At 40.6% G+C, this 17561-nt stretch overlaps 1 protein-coding gene and 19 non-coding genes across 20 annotated transcripts in view; all 20 read left to right on the plus strand.

Annotated features, from left to right (window-relative positions):
• The first annotated feature begins 440 nt into the window (after positions 1-440).
• On the plus strand, positions 441-564 carry Trnal-caa (transfer RNA leucine (anticodon CAA)). Its single transcript has 2 exons — positions 441-478; positions 519-564. It is a non-coding gene; the product is annotated as a tRNA-Leu (tRNA).
• A 91-nt stretch (positions 565-655) lies between these two features.
• On the plus strand, positions 656-779 carry Trnal-uaa (transfer RNA leucine (anticodon UAA)). Its single transcript has 2 exons — positions 656-693; positions 734-779. It is a non-coding gene; the product is annotated as a tRNA-Leu (tRNA).
• Positions 780-1346: 567 nt separating this feature from the next.
• Trnal-uaa (transfer RNA leucine (anticodon UAA)) lies at positions 1347-1470 on the plus strand. Its single transcript has 2 exons — positions 1347-1384; positions 1425-1470. It is a non-coding gene; the product is annotated as a tRNA-Leu (tRNA).
• A 974-nt stretch (positions 1471-2444) lies between these two features.
• Trnal-caa (transfer RNA leucine (anticodon CAA)) lies at positions 2445-2568 on the plus strand. Its single transcript has 2 exons — positions 2445-2482; positions 2523-2568. It is a non-coding gene; the product is annotated as a tRNA-Leu (tRNA).
• Positions 2569-2651: 83 nt separating this feature from the next.
• Positions 2652-2775, plus strand: Trnal-uaa (transfer RNA leucine (anticodon UAA)). Its single transcript has 2 exons — positions 2652-2689; positions 2730-2775. It is a non-coding gene; the product is annotated as a tRNA-Leu (tRNA).
• Positions 2776-3682: 907 nt separating this feature from the next.
• Positions 3683-3806, plus strand: Trnal-caa (transfer RNA leucine (anticodon CAA)). Its single transcript has 2 exons — positions 3683-3720; positions 3761-3806. It is a non-coding gene; the product is annotated as a tRNA-Leu (tRNA).
• Positions 3807-3897: 91 nt separating this feature from the next.
• Positions 3898-4021, plus strand: Trnal-uaa (transfer RNA leucine (anticodon UAA)). Its single transcript has 2 exons — positions 3898-3935; positions 3976-4021. It is a non-coding gene; the product is annotated as a tRNA-Leu (tRNA).
• An 879-nt stretch (positions 4022-4900) lies between these two features.
• Trnal-caa (transfer RNA leucine (anticodon CAA)) lies at positions 4901-5024 on the plus strand. Its single transcript has 2 exons — positions 4901-4938; positions 4979-5024. It is a non-coding gene; the product is annotated as a tRNA-Leu (tRNA).
• A 91-nt stretch (positions 5025-5115) lies between these two features.
• Trnal-uaa (transfer RNA leucine (anticodon UAA)) lies at positions 5116-5239 on the plus strand. Its single transcript has 2 exons — positions 5116-5153; positions 5194-5239. It is a non-coding gene; the product is annotated as a tRNA-Leu (tRNA).
• A 717-nt stretch (positions 5240-5956) lies between these two features.
• Trnal-caa (transfer RNA leucine (anticodon CAA)) lies at positions 5957-6080 on the plus strand. The gene is made up of 2 exons: positions 5957-5994; positions 6035-6080. It is a non-coding gene; the product is annotated as a tRNA-Leu (tRNA).
• Positions 6081-6171: 91 nt separating this feature from the next.
• Trnal-uaa (transfer RNA leucine (anticodon UAA)) lies at positions 6172-6295 on the plus strand. Its single transcript has 2 exons — positions 6172-6209; positions 6250-6295. It is a non-coding gene; the product is annotated as a tRNA-Leu (tRNA).
• A 567-nt stretch (positions 6296-6862) lies between these two features.
• On the plus strand, positions 6863-6986 carry Trnal-uaa (transfer RNA leucine (anticodon UAA)). The gene is made up of 2 exons: positions 6863-6900; positions 6941-6986. It is a non-coding gene; the product is annotated as a tRNA-Leu (tRNA).
• Positions 6987-7942: 956 nt separating this feature from the next.
• Trnal-caa (transfer RNA leucine (anticodon CAA)) lies at positions 7943-8066 on the plus strand. The gene is made up of 2 exons: positions 7943-7980; positions 8021-8066. It is a non-coding gene; the product is annotated as a tRNA-Leu (tRNA).
• An 83-nt stretch (positions 8067-8149) lies between these two features.
• Trnal-uaa (transfer RNA leucine (anticodon UAA)) lies at positions 8150-8273 on the plus strand. The gene is made up of 2 exons: positions 8150-8187; positions 8228-8273. It is a non-coding gene; the product is annotated as a tRNA-Leu (tRNA).
• Positions 8274-9168: 895 nt separating this feature from the next.
• On the plus strand, positions 9169-9292 carry Trnal-caa (transfer RNA leucine (anticodon CAA)). Its single transcript has 2 exons — positions 9169-9206; positions 9247-9292. It is a non-coding gene; the product is annotated as a tRNA-Leu (tRNA).
• Positions 9293-9383: 91 nt separating this feature from the next.
• Trnal-uaa (transfer RNA leucine (anticodon UAA)) lies at positions 9384-9507 on the plus strand. The gene is made up of 2 exons: positions 9384-9421; positions 9462-9507. It is a non-coding gene; the product is annotated as a tRNA-Leu (tRNA).
• Positions 9508-10386: 879 nt separating this feature from the next.
• Positions 10387-10510, plus strand: Trnal-caa (transfer RNA leucine (anticodon CAA)). The gene is made up of 2 exons: positions 10387-10424; positions 10465-10510. It is a non-coding gene; the product is annotated as a tRNA-Leu (tRNA).
• A 91-nt stretch (positions 10511-10601) lies between these two features.
• On the plus strand, positions 10602-10725 carry Trnal-uaa (transfer RNA leucine (anticodon UAA)). Its single transcript has 2 exons — positions 10602-10639; positions 10680-10725. It is a non-coding gene; the product is annotated as a tRNA-Leu (tRNA).
• Positions 10726-11951: 1226 nt separating this feature from the next.
• Trnal-uaa (transfer RNA leucine (anticodon UAA)) lies at positions 11952-12075 on the plus strand. Its single transcript has 2 exons — positions 11952-11989; positions 12030-12075. It is a non-coding gene; the product is annotated as a tRNA-Leu (tRNA).
• A 1505-nt stretch (positions 12076-13580) lies between these two features.
• Positions 13581-17561, plus strand: part of LOC138004075 (stromal cell-derived factor 2-like) — a 7481-nt gene continuing 3500 nt past the window's right edge. The window contains exons 1-3 of the mRNA XM_068850473.1: positions 13581-13743; positions 13860-13966; positions 17051-17133. Of these exons, the coding sequence (XP_068706574.1) occupies positions 13614-13743; positions 13860-13966; positions 17051-17133 (320 nt within the window). The 5' untranslated portion in view covers positions 13581-13613. The remainder of the gene's footprint in view (positions 13744-13859; positions 13967-17050; positions 17134-17561) is intronic.

Raw genomic sequence — 17561 nt, forward strand, 5'->3', positions numbered from 1 at the left:
TTCTCATTGGTTTTCAAGAGGAACAATCAAAAACGTCTCCTATTGGTGTATTCATGTTAGCATGAGGAGTGAGCAGCCGCCGTACGGTTCAAATAGCCAATTTTTTTGGCTTTAAAAGCCCTACGGTTCATGTTCTCCCGCAGAGTTCCTAGACACTTGGGTCGATCCGAGGCTCTGGTGACGAGAACGACCTGTGTCAAATTTGAGTGTAGAAGATCTTGACAGTACGATCGGACCAAGGTAATTAAAGATCGTTTTAGTATAGACATTCAAAAGTCTCTTGTCAGACGGAAATCTTGAGCATATTGTCGGATTAGTTACTTTCCCCAAGAACGACCCTCTACAGGTTTGTTCATGATGCAATGAGTGCCTGCAATATCTTTTCAACATGAATTGAAAATACTCATTGGACTCAATTAGTAAGTTGTAATGTGCGAACTGTCAGGATGGCCGAGCGGTCTAAGGCGCCAGACTCAAGGTTACAAACCTTTCCATCATGAGAATGGGATCGTGGAGCGTTCTGGTCTCCACTTGGAGGTGTGGATTCGAATCCCACTCCAGACAGCTCCTTTTGTATCCTGCTCCAATGGATTGCGATTGAACATTTATGTATCACTGTCTTAATGGAAACGTGTGATATTTGGAAAATCAAGTTGCCAGGATGGCCGAGTGGTCAAAGGCGCCAGACTTAAGCAAGTATCAAAGGGATTCCCTCTGTTATACTGATTGGGTCTTCTGGTCTCCTGTTGGAGGCGTGGGTTCGAATCCCACTCCTGGCAGTTGCTGTTTTTGTGTTTCTCTCCATTCTCGTGGCCAAAAAAGGAGAATGCCATGCAACATCCCCGAAATCCATATTTTGTGCCTTCGGATCCTTCCATGCAGTAACTTCCTTGATTACCCGGATGAATATAGATCAAAGAAAGATAGTTCTCAGTTGTCACCCATGAATGCACTTTCTTATCGAAAAGTAGACAGTTGCTGCTAGTCGATCTGGGTTGCAGGTTGATTGGTAAGCACAAACCATTTTAATTGATACAGTTTTCTGTAATCTCTTGTGCAAAATACTCGTTTGGTTAAATCCAATGGCGTTGAAAGTGTAAGGAAGCTCTTATTAGTGAGAGCACACCCTGTTTTGACCTGTGTCCAATGTCGACCCCAGAGCTCTTCTCTTGACTGAGGAAGAGAAGAGCTTTCGCGGATCGTGGAGCCCTCTGGTCTCCACTTGGAAGCGTGGGTTCGAATCCCACTCCAGACAGCTCCTTTTGTATTCTGCTCCAATGGATTGCGATTGAACATTTATGTATCACTGTCTTAATGGAAACGTGTGATGTTTGGAAAATCAAGTTGCCAGGATGGCCGAGTGGTCAAAGGCGCCAGACTTAAGCAAGTATCAAAGGGATTTCCTGTGTTAAACTGATTGGGTCTTCTGGTCTCCTGTTGGAGGCGTGGGTTCGAATCCCACTCCTGGCAGTTGCTTTTTTTGTGTTTCTCTCCATTCTCGGGGCCAAAAAAGGAGAATTTCATGCAATATCCCCGAAAACCATATTTTGTGCCTTCGGATCCTTCCATGCAGTAAGTTCCTTGATTACCCGAATGAATATAGATGAAACTGAGGAATGTGATGCCATGTAACATTAGAAGCGCCAGCACAGTTAGTATTTTTAAAGCCAAGCTAAAAACTTACCTTTTCCGTCATTCATTGTTATCATAGTTGTTTTTATTATTGTGAGTTTACTTGTGTAATATTAGCTTTTTAAAGTATTGTAAGTTTACTCCTAACTGTATTTTTAGCTTTTTAGCCTTTCTATTTCGTTTTTAATCTTGTCCTGCGCATTTGAACAGTTTATGGAATTTGCACATTATAAATGTCGTATTATCATTATTATTATTATTATTATTATTATTATTATTATTATTATTATTATTATTATTATTATTATTATTATCAAAGAAAAATAGTTCTCAGTTGTCACCCATGAATGCACTTTCTTATCGAAAAGTAGACAGTTGCTGCTAGTCGATCTGGGTTGCAGCTCTTCTTTTGACTGAGGAAGAGAAGAGCTTTCGCGAACCCTGAAACAATGTGTCTTCTCATTGGTTTTCAAGAGGAACAATCAAAAACGTCTCCTATTGGTGTATTCATGTTAGTTCCCAGACACTTGGGTCGATCCGAGGCTCTGGTGACGAGAACGACCTGTGTCAAATTTGAGTGTAGAAGATCTTGACAGTACGATCGGACCAAGGTAATTAAAGATCGTTTTAGTATAGATATTCAAAAATCTCTTGTCAGCCGCAAATCTTGAGCATATTGTCGGATTAGTTACTTTCCCCAAGAACGACCTTTTACAGGTTTGTTCATGATGCAATGAGTGCCTGCAATATCTTTTCAACATGAATTGAAAATACTCATTCGACTCAAATAGTAAGTTTGAAATGTGCGACCTGTCAGGATGGCCGAGCGGTCTAAGGCGCCAGACTCAAGGTTACATACCTTTCCATCATGAGAATGGGATCGTGGAGCCTTCTGGTCTCCACTTGGAGGCGTGGGTTCGAATCCCACTCCTGACAGCTCCTTTTGTATCCTGCTCCAATGGATTGCGATTGAACATTTATGTATCACTGTCTTAATGGAAACGTGTGATGTTTGGAAAGTCAGGATGGCCGAGTGGTCAAAGGCGCCAGACTTAAGCAAGTATCAAAGGGATTCCCTGTGTTAAACTGATTGGGTCTTCTGGTCTCCTGTTGGAGGCGTGGGTTCGAATCCCACTCCTGGCAGTTGCTGTTTTTGTGTTTCTCTCCATTCTCGGGGCCAAAAAAGGAGAATGTCATGCAATATCCCCGAAAACCATATTTTGTGCCTTCGGATCCTTCCATGCAGTAACTTCCTTGATTACCCGGATGAATATAGATGAAACTGAGGAATGCGTTACCATTTGACATCAGAAGCGCCAGCACAGATTACCCGTGTCTAAAAACTTACCTTTTCCGTCATTCGTTGTTATCATAGTTGTTTTTATTATTGTGAGTTTACTTGTGTAATATTAGCTTTTTAAAGTATTGTAAGTTTACTCCTAATTGTATTTTTAGCTTTTTAGCCTTTTTATTTCGTTTTTAATCTTGTCCTGCGCATTTGAACGTTTTATGGAATTTGCACATTATAAATGTCGTATTATTATTATTATTATTATTATTATTATTATTATTATTATTATTATTATTATTATCAAAGAAAAATAGTTCTCAGTTGTCACCCATGAATGCACTTTCTTATCGAAAAGTAGACAGTTGCTGCTAGTCGATCTGGGTTGCAGCTCTTCTTTTGACTGAGGAAGAGAAGAGCTTTCGCGAACCCTGAAACAATGTGTCTTCTCATTGGTTTTCAAGAGGAACAATCAAAAACGTCTCCTATTGGTGTATTCATGTTAGCATGAGGAGTGAGGAGCCGCCGTACGGTTCAAATAACCAATTTTTTTGGCTTTAAAAGCCCTACGGTGCATGTTCTCCCGCAGAGTTCCCAGTCTCTTGTCAGCCGGAAATCTTGAGCATATTGTCGGATTAGTTACTTTCCCCAAGAACGACCCTCTACAGGTTTGTTCATGATGCAATGAGTGCCTGCAATATCTTTTCAACATGAATTGAAAATACTCATTGGACTCAATTAGTAAGTTGTAATGTGCGAACTGTCAGGATGGCCGAGCGGTCTAAGGCGCCAGACTCAAGGTTACAAACCTTTCCATCATGAGAATAGGATCGTGGAGCGTTCTGGTCTCCACTTGGAGACGTGGGTTCGAATCCCACTCCTGACAGCTCCTTTTGTATCCTGCTCCAATGGATTGCGATTGAACATTTATGTATCACTGTCTTAATGGAAACGTGTGATATTTGGAAAATCAAGTTGCCAGGATGGCCGAGTGGTCAAAGGCGCCAGACTTAAGCAAGTATCAAAGGGATTCCCTGTGTTAAACTGATTGGGTCTTCTGGTCTCCTGTTGGAGGCGTGGGTTCGAATCCCACTCCTGGCAGTTGCTGTTTTTGTGTTTCTCTCCATTCTCGTGGCCAAAAAAGGAGAATGCCATGCAACATCCCCGAAATCCATATTTTGTGCCTTCGGATCCTTCCATGCAGTAACTTCCTTGATTACCCGGATGAATATAGATCAAAGAAAGATAGTTCTCAGTTGTCACCCATGAATGCACTTTCTTATCGAAAAGTAGACAGTTGCTGCTAGTCGATCTGGGTTGCAGGTTGATTGGTAAGCACAAACCATTTTAATTGATACAGTTTTCTGTAATCTCTTGTGCAAAATACTCGTTTGGTTAAAGCCAATGGCGTCGAAAGTGTAAGGAAGCTCTTATTAGTGAGAGCACACCCTGTTTTGACCTGTGTCCAATGTCGACCCCAGAGCTCTTCTCTTGACTGAGGAAGAGAAGAGCTTTCGCGAACCCTGAAACAATGTGTCTTCTCATTGGTCTTCAAGAGGAACAATCAAAAACGACTTGTATTGGTGTATTCATGTTAGCATGAGGAGTAAGCAGCCGCCGTACGGTTCAAATAGCCAATTTTTTTGGCTTTAAAAGCCCTAAGGCGCAAGTTCTCCCGCACAGAGTTTTCAGACACTTGGGTCGATCCGAGGCTCTGGTGACGAGAACGACCTGTGTCAAATTTGAGTGTAGAAGATCTTGACAGTGCGATCGGACCAAGGTAATTAAAGATCGTTTTAGTATAGATATTCAAAAATCTCTTGTCAGCCGCAAATCTTGAGCATATTGTCGGATTAGTTACTTTCCCCAAGAACGACCTTCTACAGGTTTGTTCATGATGCAATGAGTGCCTGCAATATCTTTTCAACATGAATTGAAAATACTCATTCGACTCAAATAGTAAGTTGTAATTTGCGAACTGTCAGGATGGCCGAGCGGTCTAAGGCGCCAGACTCAAGGTTACATACCTTTCCATCATGAGAATGGGATCGTGGAGCGTTCTGGTCTCCACTTGGAGGCGTGGGTTCGAATCCCACTCCTGACAGCTCCTTTTGTATCCTGCTCCAATGGATTGCGATTGAACATTTATGTATCACTGTCTTAATGGAAACGTGTGATATTTGGAAAATCAAGTTGCCAGGATGGCCGAGTGGTCAAAGGCGCCAGACTTAAGCAAGTATCAAAGGGATTCCCTCTGTTATACTGATTGGGTCTTCTGGTCTCCTGTTGGAGGCGTGGGTTCGAATCCCACTCCTGGCAGTTGCTGTTTTTGTGTTTCTCTCCATTCTCGTGGCCAAAAAAGGAGAATGCCATGCAACATCCCCGAAATCCATATTTTGTGCCTTCGGATCCTTCCATGCAGTAACTTCCTTGATTACCCGGATGAATATAGATCAAAGAAAGATAGTTCTCAGTTGTCACCCATGAATGCACTTTCTTATCGAAAAGTAGACAGTTGCTGCTAGTCGATCTGGGTTGCAGCTCTTCTTTTCACTGAGGAAGAGAAGAGCTTTCGCGAACCCTGAAACAATGTGTTTTCTCATTGGTTTTCAAGAGGAACAATCAAAAACGTCTCCTATTGGTGTATTCATGTTAGCATGAGGAGTGAGCAGCCGCCGTACGGTTCAAATAGCCAATTTTTTTGGCTTTAAAAGCCCTACGGTTCATGTTCTCCCGCAGAGTTCCTAGACACTTGGGTCGATCCGAGGCTCTGGTGACGAGAACGACCTGTGTCAAATTTGAGTGTAGAAGATCTTGACAGTACGATCGGACCAAGGTAATTAAAGATCGTTTTAGTATAGACATTCAAAAGTCTCTTGTCAGACGGAAATCTTGAGCATATTGTCGGATTAGTTACTTTCCCCAAGAACGACCCTCTACAGGTTTGTTCATGATGCAATGAGTGCCTGCAATATCTTTTCAACATGAATTGAAAATACTCATTGGACTCAATTAGTAAGTTGTAATGTGCGAACTGTCAGGATGGCCGAGCGGTCTAAGGCGCCAGACTCAAGGTTACAAACCTTTCCATCATGAGAATGGGATCGTGGAGCGTTCTGGTCTCCACTTGGAGGTGTGGATTCGAATCCCACTCCAGACAGCTCCTTTTGTATCCTGCTCCAATGGATTGCGATTGAACATTTATGTATCACTGTCTTAATGGAAACGTGTGATATTTGGAAAATCAAGTTGCCAGGATGGCCGAGTGGTCAAAGGCGCCAGACTTAAGCAAGTATCAAAGGGATTCCCTGTGTTAAACTGATTGGGTCTTCTGGTCTCCTGTTGGAGGCGTGGGTTTGAATCCCACTCCTGGCAGTTGCTGTTTTTGTGTTTCTCTCCATTCTCGGGGCCAAAAAAGGAGAATATCATGCAATATCCCCGAAAACCATATTTTGTGCCTTCGGATCCTTCCATGCAGTAACTTCCTTGATTACCCGGATGAATATAGATCAAAGAAAGATAGTTCTCAGTTGTCACCCATGAATGCACTTTCTTATCGAAAAGTAGACAGTTGCTGCTAGTCGATCTGGGTTGCAGGTTGATTGGTAAGCACAAACCATTTTAATTGATACAGTTTTCTGTAATCTCTTGTGCAAAATACTCGTTTGGTTAAATCCAATGGCGTTGAAAGTGTAAGGAAGCTCTTATTAGTGAGAGCACACCCTGTTTTGACCTGTGTCCAATGTCGACCCCAGAGCTCTTCTCTTGACTGAGGAAGAGAAGAGCTTTCGCGGATCGTGGAGCCCTCTGGTCTCCACTTGGAAGCGTGGGTTCGAATCCCACTCCAGACAGCTCCTTTTGTATTCTGCTCCAATGGATTGCGATTGAACATTTATGTATCACTGTCTTAATGGAAACGTGTGATGTTTGGAAAATCAAGTTGCCAGGATGGCCGAGTGGTCAAAGGCGCCAGACTTAAGCAAGTATCAAAGGGATTTCCTGTGTTAAACTGATTGGGTCTTCTGGTCTCCTGTTGGAGGCGTGGGTTCGAATCCCACTCCTGGCAGTTGCTTTTTTTGTGTTTCTCTCCATTCTCGGGGCCAAAAAAGGAGAATTTCATGCAATATCCCCGAAAACCATATTTTGTGCCTTCGGATCCTTCCATGCAGTAAGTTCCTTGATTACCCGAATGAATATAGATGAAACTGAGGAATGTGATGCCATGTAACATTAGAAGCGCCAGCACAGTTAGTATTTTTAAAGCCAAGCTAAAAACTTACCTTTTCCGTCATTCATTGTTATCATAGTTGTTTTTATTATTGTGAGTTTACTTGTGTAATATTAGCTTTTTAAAGTATTGTAAGTTTACTCCTAACTGTATTTTTAGCTTTTTAGCCTTTCTATTTCGTTTTTAATCTTGTCCTGCGCATTTGAACAGTTTATGGAATTTGCACATTATAAATGTCGTATTATCATTATTATTATTATTATTATTATTATTATTATTATTATTATTATTATTATCAAAGAAAAATAGTTCTCAGTTGTCACCCATGAATGCACTTTCTTATCGAAAAGTAGACAGTTGCTGCTAGTCGATCTGGGTTGCAGCTCTTCTTTTGACTGAGGAAGAGAAGAGCTTTCGCGAACCCTGAAACAATGTGTCTTCTCATTGGTTTTCAAGAGGAACAATCAAAAACGTCTCCTATTGGTGTATTCATGTTAGTTCCCAGACACTTGGGTCGATCCGAGGCTCTGGTGACGAGAACGACCTGTGTCAAATTTGAGTGTAGAAGATCTTGACAGTACGATCGGACCAAGGTAATTAAAGATCGTTTTAGTATAGATATTCAAAAATCTCTTGTCAGCCGCAAATCTTGAGCATATTGTCGGATTAGTTACTTTCCCCAAGAACGACCTTTTACAGGTTTGTTCATGATGCAATGAGTGCCTGCAATATCTTTTCAACATGAATTGAAAATACTCATTCGACTCAAATAGTAAGTTTGAAATGTGCGACCTGTCAGGATGGCCGAGCGGTCTAAGGCGCCAGACTCAAGGTTACATACCTTTCCATCATGAGAATGGGATCGTGGAGCCTTCTGGTCTCCACTTGGAGGCGTGGGTTCGAATCCCACTCCTGACAGCTCCTTTTGTATCCTGCTCCAATGGATTGCGATTGAACATTTATGTATCACTGTCTTAATGGAAACGTGTGATGTTTGGAAAGTCAGGATGGCCGAGTGGTCAAAGGCGCCAGACTTAAGCAAGTATCAAAGGGATTCCCTGTGTTAAACTGATTGGGTCTTCTGGTCTCCTGTTGGAGGCGTGGGTTCGAATCCCACTCCTGGCAGTTGCTGTTTTTGTGTTTCTCTCCATTCTCGGGGCCAAAAAAGGAGAATGTCATGCAATATCCCCGAAAACCATATTTTGTGCCTTCGGATCCTTCCATGCAGTAACTTCCTTGATTACCCGGATGAATATAGATGAAACTGAGGAATGCGTTACCATTTGACATCAGAAGCGCCAGCACAGATTACCCGTGTCTAAAAACTTACCTTTTCCGTCATTCGTTGTTATCATAGTTGTTTTTATTATTGTGAGTTTACTTGTGTAATATTAGCTTTTTAAAGTATTGTAAGTTTACTCCTAATTGTATTTTTAGCTTTTTAGCCTTTTTATTTCGTTTTTAATCTTGTCCTGCGCATTTGAACGTTTTATGGAATTTGCACATTATAAATGTCGTATTATTATTATTATTATTATTATTATTATTATTATTATTATTATCAAAGAAAAATAGTTCTCAGTTGTCACCCATGAATGCACTTTCTTATCGAAAAGTAGACAGTTGCTGCTAGTCGATCTGGGTTGCAGCTCTTCTTTTGACTGAGGAAGAGAAGAGCTTTCGCGAACCCTGAAACAATGTGTCTTCTCATTGGTTTTCAAGAGGAACAATCAAAAACGTCTCCTATTGGTGTATTCATGTTAGCATGAGGAGTGAGGAGCCGCCGTACGGTTCAAATAACCAATTTTTTTGGCTTTAAAAGCCCTACGGTGCATGTTCTCCCGCAGAGTTCCCAGTCTCTTGTCAGCCGGAAATCTTGAGCATATTGTCGGATTAGTTACTTTCCCCAAGAACGACCCTCTACAGGTTTGTTCATGATGCAATGAGTGCCTGCAATATCTTTTCAACATGAATTGAAAATACTCATTGGACTCAATTAGTAAGTTGTAATGTGCGAACTGTCAGGATGGCCGAGCGGTCTAAGGCGCCAGACTCAAGGTTACAAACCTTTCCATCATGAGAATAGGATCGTGGAGCGTTCTGGTCTCCACTTGGAGACGTGGGTTCGAATCCCACTCCTGACAGCTCCTTTTGTATCCTGCTCCAATGGATTGCGATTGAACATTTATGTATCACTGTCTTAATGGAAACGTGTGATATTTGGAAAATCAAGTTGCCAGGATGGCCGAGTGGTCAAAGGCGCCAGACTTAAGCAAGTATCAAAGGGATTCCCTGTGTTAAACTGATTGGGTCTTCTGGTCTCCTGTTGGAGGCGTGGGTTCGAATCCCACTCCTGGCAGTTGCTGTTTTTGTGTTTCTCTCCATTCTCGTGGCCAAAAAAGGAGAATGCCATGCAACATCCCCGAAATCCATATTTTGTGCCTTCGGATCCTTCCATGCAGTAACTTCCTTGATTACCCGGATGAATATAGATCAAAGAAAGATAGTTCTCAGTTGTCACCCATGAATGCACTTTCTTATCGAAAAGTAGACAGTTGCTGCTAGTCGATCTGGGTTGCAGGTTGATTGGTAAGCACAAACCATTTTAATTGATACAGTTTTCTGTAATCTCTTGTGCAAAATACTCGTTTGGTTAAAGCCAATGGCGTCGAAAGTGTAAGGAAGCTCTTATTAGTGAGAGCACACCCTGTTTTGACCTGTGTCCAATGTCGACCCCAGAGCTCTTCTCTTGACTGAGGAAGAGAAGAGCTTTCGCGAACCCTGAAACAATGTGTCTTCTCATTGGTCTTCAAGAGGAACAATCAAAAACGACTTGTATTGGTGTATTCATGTTAGCATGAGGAGTAAGCAGCCGCCGTACGGTTCAAATAGCCAATTTTTTTGGCTTTAAAAGCCCTAAGGCGCAAGTTCTCCCGCACAGAGTTTTCAGACACTTGGGTCGATCCGAGGCTCTGGTGACGAGAACGACCTGTGTCAAATTTGAGTGTAGAAGATCTTGACAGTGCGATCGGACCAAGGTAATTAAAGATCGTTTTAGTATAGATATTCAAAAATCTCTTGTCAGCCGCAAATCTTGAGCATATTGTCGGATTAGTTACTTTCCCCAAGAACGACCTTCTACAGGTTTGTTCATGATGCAATGAGTGCCTGCAATATCTTTTCAACATGAATTGAAAATACTCATTCGACTCAAATAGTAAGTTGTAATTTGCGAACTGTCAGGATGGCCGAGCGGTCTAAGGCGCCAGACTCAAGGTTACATACCTTTCCATCATGAGAATGGGATCGTGGAGCGTTCTGGTCTCCACTTGGAGGCGTGGGTTCGAATCCCACTCCTGACAGCTCCTTTTGTATCCTGCTCCAATGGATTGCGATTGAACATTTATGTATCACTGTCTTAATGGAAACGTGTGATATTTGGAAAATCAAGTTGCCAGGATGGCCGAGTGGTCAAAGGCGCCAGACTTAAGCAAGTATCAAAGGGATTCCCTGTGTTAAACTGATTGGGTCTTCTGGTCTCCTGTTGGAGGCGTGGGTTTGAATCCCACTCCTGGCAGTTGCTGTTTTTGTGTTTCTCTCCATTCTCGGGGCCAAAAAAGGAGAATATCATGCAATATCCCCGAAAACCATATTTTGTGCCTTCGGATCCTTCCATGCAGTAACTTCCTTGATTACCCGGATGAATATAGATGAAACTGAGGAATGCGTTGCCATTTAACATTAGAAGCGCCAGCACAGTTAGTATTTTTAAAGCCAAGCTAAAAACTTACCTTTTCCGTCATTCATTGTTATCATAGTTGTTTTTATTATTGTGAGTTTACTTGTGTAATATTAGCTTTTTAAAGTATTGTAAGTTTACTCCTAATTGTATTTTTAGCTCTTTAGCCTTTCTATTTCGTTTTTAATCTTGTCCTGCGCATTTGAACAGTTTATGGAATTTGCACATTATAAATGTCGTATTATTATTATTATTATTATTATCAAAGAAAAATAGTTCTCAGTTGTCACCCATGAATGCACTTTCTTATCGAAAAGTAGACAGTTGCTGCTAGTCGATCTGGGTTGCAGCTCTTCTTTCGACTGAGGAAGAGAAGAGCTTTCGCGAAACCTGAAACAATGTGTCTTCTCATTGGTTTTCAAGAGGAACAATCAAAAACGTCTCCTATTGGTGTATTCATGTTAGCATGAGGAGTGAGCAGCCGCCGTACGGTTCAAATAGCCAATTTTTTTGGCTTTAAAAGCCCTACGGTGCATGTTCTCCCGCAGAGTTCCCAGACACTTGGGTCGATCCGAGGCTCTGGTGACGAGAACGACCTGTGTCAAATTTGAGTGTAGAAGATCTTGACAGTACGATCGGACCAAGGTAATTAAAGATCGTTTTAGTATAGATATTCAAAAATCTCTTGTCAGTCGGAAATCTCTTGAGCATAATGTCGGATTAGTTACGTTCCTAAGTTAACGATCCTTCTACAGGTTTGTTCATGATGCAATGAATGCCTGCAATATCTTTTCAACATGAATTGAAAATACTCATTGGACTCAATTAGTAAATTGTAATGTGCGAACTGTCAGGATGGCCGAGCGGTCTAAGGCGCGAGACTCAAGGTTACATACCTTTCCTTCATGAGAATGGGATCGTGGAGCCTTCTGGTCTCCACTTGGAGGCGTGGATTCGAATCCCACTCCCGACAGCTCCTTTTGTATCCTGCTCCAATGGATTGCGATTGAACATTTATGTATCACTGTCTTAATGGAAACGTGTGATGTTTGGAAAGTCAAGTTGCCAGGATGGCCGAGTGGTCAAAGGCGCCAGACTTAAGCAAGTATCAAAGGGATTCCCTGTGTTAAACTGATTAGGTCTTCTGGTCTCCTGTTGGAGGCGTGGGTTCGAATCCCACTCCTGGCAATTGCTGTTTTTGTGTTTGTCTCCATTCTTGGGGCCAAGAAAGGAAAATGCCATGCAATATCCCCGAAAACCATATTTTGTGCCTTCGGATCCTTCCATGCAGTAACTTTTTTTATTACCCGGATGAATATAGATGAAACTGAGGAATGCGTTACCATTTGACATCAGAAGCGCCAGCACAGTTAGTTTTTTTAAAGCCAAGCTAAAAACTCACCTTTTCTGTCATTGATTGTTATCATAGTTGTTTTTATTATTGTGAGTTTACTTGTGTAATATTAGCTTTTTAAAGTATTGTAAGTTTACTCGAACTGCGAACTGTCAGGATGGCCGAGCGACCTAAGGCGCCAGACTCAAGGTTACGTATCTATCAAAAAAATTGGATCGTGGAGGCGTGAGTTTGAATCCCACTCCTGACAGATCTTCTTATATCCTATTCGTAGTGATCGAACTTTGAGTTTTTTTATGAACTGAGACTTTGTACCAAAAGCTGGAAGGCAAAGAGCAAAAACAATCTGAGCTAAGGATGTGAAGAATGAGTACTAAAATTTGAGGAGGACAAACACGTACCAAAGGCAACACATGTTACGATAAGGGAGCGTCTAGTTTATTTAAGTAAGAGTGTTGAATGGTGTCACCCCTATTGGGGAATGGTATGATGGAAATGTAATTTGCAATGTGATTCTTAGTGAGGAAATGGTAGGTGTTATGAGTGAAAAACGTTTAGTAAGGTAATAAATGGATTTCACTGAGCCTAAAAGAGGAGCTCTCAGTTTGGATTGAGCCTGCGCTCCAATCGAAACCCAATACCTGGTCAGCGGGCAACGTGAAGAGGTACTTGCGGTCATACGTCGATAGGAATTGAAAAAAACTCTGGAATATTATCTGCTCTGGCAGTGTTTGTCTTGGTTTACTGCTATCTTATATTTAACAATTATTATTTGAAATCAAGGTGAATAGTGGCAAAATATTCACCGAGCCGCAAAGTGACGAGGTAAATATTCTGCCACTGTTCACCGAGATAGCGAACCAATCAGATTGTTTGAAACACCAAGATCACTGAGTGAGTATATACTATTTTTTATATTTTTCTTTCCGTTGTCCGGAAGTGAGCGATTTTCAATAAAGTGATGAATACAATTTCTGCTTGTAAGTGACTGGCTTGAAATGTGGCATCTCTTTTACTTGATGGAACAAAAAAAGGAAAAAGGAAAAAATATTAACGTCAACCATTCGGCCTTTACAGGCGTCTTCTTACATAAACAACTTCTCAAAGTCTCAGGTATGTGTGGTACACCATTTTTTAGTTATTGGCCGAAAGGCCTCACGAAACGTTTAATAAGAGCTTTGTATGAAGGCGCCATTTTGATGTACCAGTAGAGCTGAAAGACGTCACGTGAAAACTAATCTATTCCTTGTTCCCTGCAGTCCCCATTCCACTAATGAAGTCTAAATCTTCCACCAGTGTCACGCGAAAACGAGGCGAAAGTAAGACAAGCCAACCGAGAGCTTGCACGTTCAATTTCAATTCGATTTTCAACATGGCAGTGAGTGCGGATAGGATTTTGCAGGATTTACAGACTTCAAGAACCGCTATAATAGTCAGATACGCGTATATATTAATCACCTTAGTAGCTTTATCGACTACTCCACTGTTAGCAAATTCTAAAGGTGAGTGGAAACGAAAAACAAATTCCGTTTTGGTGATGATAAGACATCATAACAATAATAATAGTTTTACTCCTAAAATGTAATTGTTTTTTATTCCTGTACCTTTAATTTTGCAGATTTTAAATATGTCACATGTGGAAGCGTTTTAAAACTGCTCAATCCAAGGCACAACGTTAGATTACATTCACATGAAGTCAAATATGGTTCAGGAAGCGGTCAACAGGTATAATTTTACGCATTTTATCAACAAGCTTACTTCTTGTTTGGCGGTGCGTTTTGATTCGCAGCTTGTAGGTTTTTTTCGTACTCGCCTTCGAATTTTTAACCATAGAGCAAAGCCTTTTTGTAAAACTGACGAAGATATTTAATTTGGAGAACTGTGCACCAAAAACATAATATGTTTTAGTGCACCATTGACACTCTTAAAAAAATGCACTTCAGTTTTGGCTAACTATTTTAATTATTTGTATGAGAAGAGCAGAAGCATATTCTAAATTGTAGAATACCCAGTCCCAAAGTCCTTCGGCATGCGTTCCTCCCTCACTATAAACGTCGGCCGGGTATTCTGCAATCATTTTGAAGCATAACAACATTTGGGGTTATATGCTTCTCTTAGTCATCAGAAATTAGTAAGTGCATTGAATGTTTGCCATTGAAACTGAACTTGGGAGAACTTTGCACAATCCAAACCACTAAAATGTCCAACAATGGATGGTTGTGAACAAGCTTAAGCTCAATGGGGATAAGACAGAGCTCCTTGTCCTGACTGCTCGCCACCGTCCTCCACCTCAAACTAGATTCAATCCTGATCGGAGCCGATGTTATTAAAGCTAGCAAATCTGCCAAGAACATCGGTGTTTGGCTTGATAGTGTGCTTTCTATGGATGTACAAATTAATAATATCTGTAAAACTGCCGTTTTCCACCTTCGTAACGTAGCTAAAATTAGAAAATTTCTTTCATACCGTCAGTGTGAAGTACTTATTCATGCTTTTATTTCGTCAAAGTTGGATCATTGTAACTCACTTTTATCTGGCCTACAGAAATCGCAAGTTAAAAGACTGCAATGTGTACAAAATTTACCTGCCCGCCTGCTAACATCCACTAGCAGATATGGACATGTTACACCTGTACCTAGAAGCCTACATTGGCTGCCTGTGTCCGCCCATATTGACTTTAAGATACTTCTTCTTGTTTTTAAAGTACTAAATGGTTTAGGTCATCTGTATCTATGTGACTTGTTAGAACCGTACATTCCTAATAGAAACCAAAGATCTTCTACAAAAAAACTTCTAATGGTATCTAAATGCAATTTTAAAACATATGGATATAGAGCATTCTCTCACAGAACTCCTACACTATGGAATGCCCTGCCAGACAATATTAGGCAAGTGGAACACCTACAAATGTTTAAGTCTAAACTTAAAACCTATCTATTTAGGCAGTTGTAGTTTTTGTTTTCTTTGAATTTTACGAATTTTTATTCCATTATCCAACTGATTTTCTATTTACATTACCATTATTGTAAAGTGCCGCTGGATCTTTGAGAAGCGCTGCGCTATATAAGTTATGCATTATTATTATTATTATTATTATTATTATTATTATTATTATTATTATTATTATTATGTAGTGGTGTATATGTTGGGGTAGGTTGAGGAGCAGCTATTATTTGTTACCTCTTTTTTGGCAAGTGGTTTGAACCATCGTGGTATTAGACTCAACCCTAAGTGTCACATATGTCACACACCTTACCAAATCAAGTTTTGGGGCATGTTTTCATTTCTGGAACTTTGCCGACCACCCAAAATCAAGATTACTTCTGCTAAATGCTTGTGCCATATCAAAACTCAATGACATATTTCCATTTCCAGTATCTCGCTGCCTGCCCAAAAATCAATAATCTGTCTGCCAAATTCTTGTTCCTTGGCTTCTTGCGACTCAAGTTTAAGTTGCATTCAACTGACATTGAACAGTTCAGGTGGCAGAAGCTTGCACAAAGACAACAGTTTGTCAAGTTCTTTTTCTTATTTTTCTGATGATTTAAGTACTTCCTCTTATTTTTCTCTTTTTTGTCCATGGTGGTGTGCAAAATGCACTGACAACTTTAACCTATTCACACCTTAAATGCCCTAGGATGCAACTCATCGACGAGTCAAATCGTCTGGCATTAGACAGAGTAAAAGCTATTAAAGTGCCCCTGTGACCAAAAAATCAGTTCATATTTTTCTTTGGATTTCAAAACTATGTTAACAACACACTAAGTGACCCACGTTTTAAGCCTTGATTTCAAAAAGACACCTCTTTATTTTAACTGTAATTTTCCTATTTACAATGGTCCGCCATTACTAACATTATGTTCTTGAGAGAGCTGGATTGAGGAGAAAATGACGTCAAAAGCTCACTAGTTTAAGAATGCAATAGGTGTGTACTCCGCAGAATTAACAGGGCACGGGGGTTTTGGGCTTTCAGACTTTTAAACTCACGCTTTGCATATATAATAAGCTGCGTTCACACGCTGAAATTTTAAGCTAGTGAGCCTCTGACGTCACGTTTCCCTGGATCCAACTGTCTGAGGTCCAATCGGTCAGTTTTGAACATGAGTAATGGCGGACCGTGAAATCCAAAACTTACACTCAAAGTAAGCGGCCTTTGGATAAAAATCAAAGCTCAAAATTTTGCCAGTCAGGTGTTAAGCAAACACACTTTCAAAATCTGATGGAAAAAAGGAAGTGGTTTTTTTTATCACAGCGGCACTTTAAGTGTCACTCTTAGGGATCACTGGGTTAACCATTAAGCAATAAAGGACGTTTTGCATGTTTCCATAGCCTCATCTAAACATGAGGGGGAGTTGGGAGAAATGGAGACAGTGTTGAGAATTCTCCCAACTCCCCAGAGTGTCTAGATGAGACTGTGGAAAGACGAAAAAAAGTGAGGTTCTCATAGCTGTCGTAGTCATCCCTGCCTAAGGTCTTATTGTTACCAATGGACATGATTAAATTTATTCCTTATTTTACTCGCCCATTTTTCCTCTCGGGTAAAAGGAGTTGATTGCTAACACCTTTATCAAAAACAGCTTCTAATAATATTAGTATCCAGAGGATCACTACTTGGCTTTGACAATGCTTATCACCTAGACGGTGATTTATCCTGAGTGGTGTATAATCCTCATTCTAAACAAACAAAATTGATTGATTTGTGTAGGCCTAAGTTGGTTTTTGTACAGAAGCAATCATTTTAAAAAATATATTTTTAAGCAGTCTTAGTCTTGTATGATCAACCCTGTTGAGTTTTGTGAGTACTTTCAGTCTGTTACAGGTGTAGAGAATGCCGATGATGGGAATAGTTATTGGGTAGTAAGAGGCAAAATGGATGCTCCTTGCAAACGAGGGTAAGTCAATTTTGTTTTTAAGAAAGACCTTAGTCTTTGGCCCAGGACCGACCTCCAGGACTTTCGCCAGGATTTGAAATTTGTAGGGAAATTTAACTGGTCAGTGGGAATGTATCTGGGAGTCATGCTCATTGTATCTGGGAAAAATCCTGGGCTCCCTGCCCTCAGTGACAACCATGTGGACGCCTCACCAAATTTGTATCCCAAGTATTCGTTGGCAACTGAGTCAATGAGCTTTTTATGGTATTTCGCAAAAAATGATTCTCTAGCAAATTAATTAGTTTCCACATATTTGTTCAAACTTACAGTACATTACATCCTTTCCTTGCTATTGGTTAATAATTATTACTTTAAGTACCTGTCACCTATAGAAATACTTCTGCTACTGTACAATAATTCTCTGCACTTTTGCCAAGCATATCTTATTC

This window comes from Montipora foliosa, chromosome 5 (assembly GCF_036669935.1).
Source record: "Montipora foliosa isolate CH-2021 chromosome 5, ASM3666993v2, whole genome shotgun sequence".
Taxonomy (NCBI): Eukaryota; Metazoa; Cnidaria; class Anthozoa; order Scleractinia; family Acroporidae; genus Montipora; species Montipora foliosa.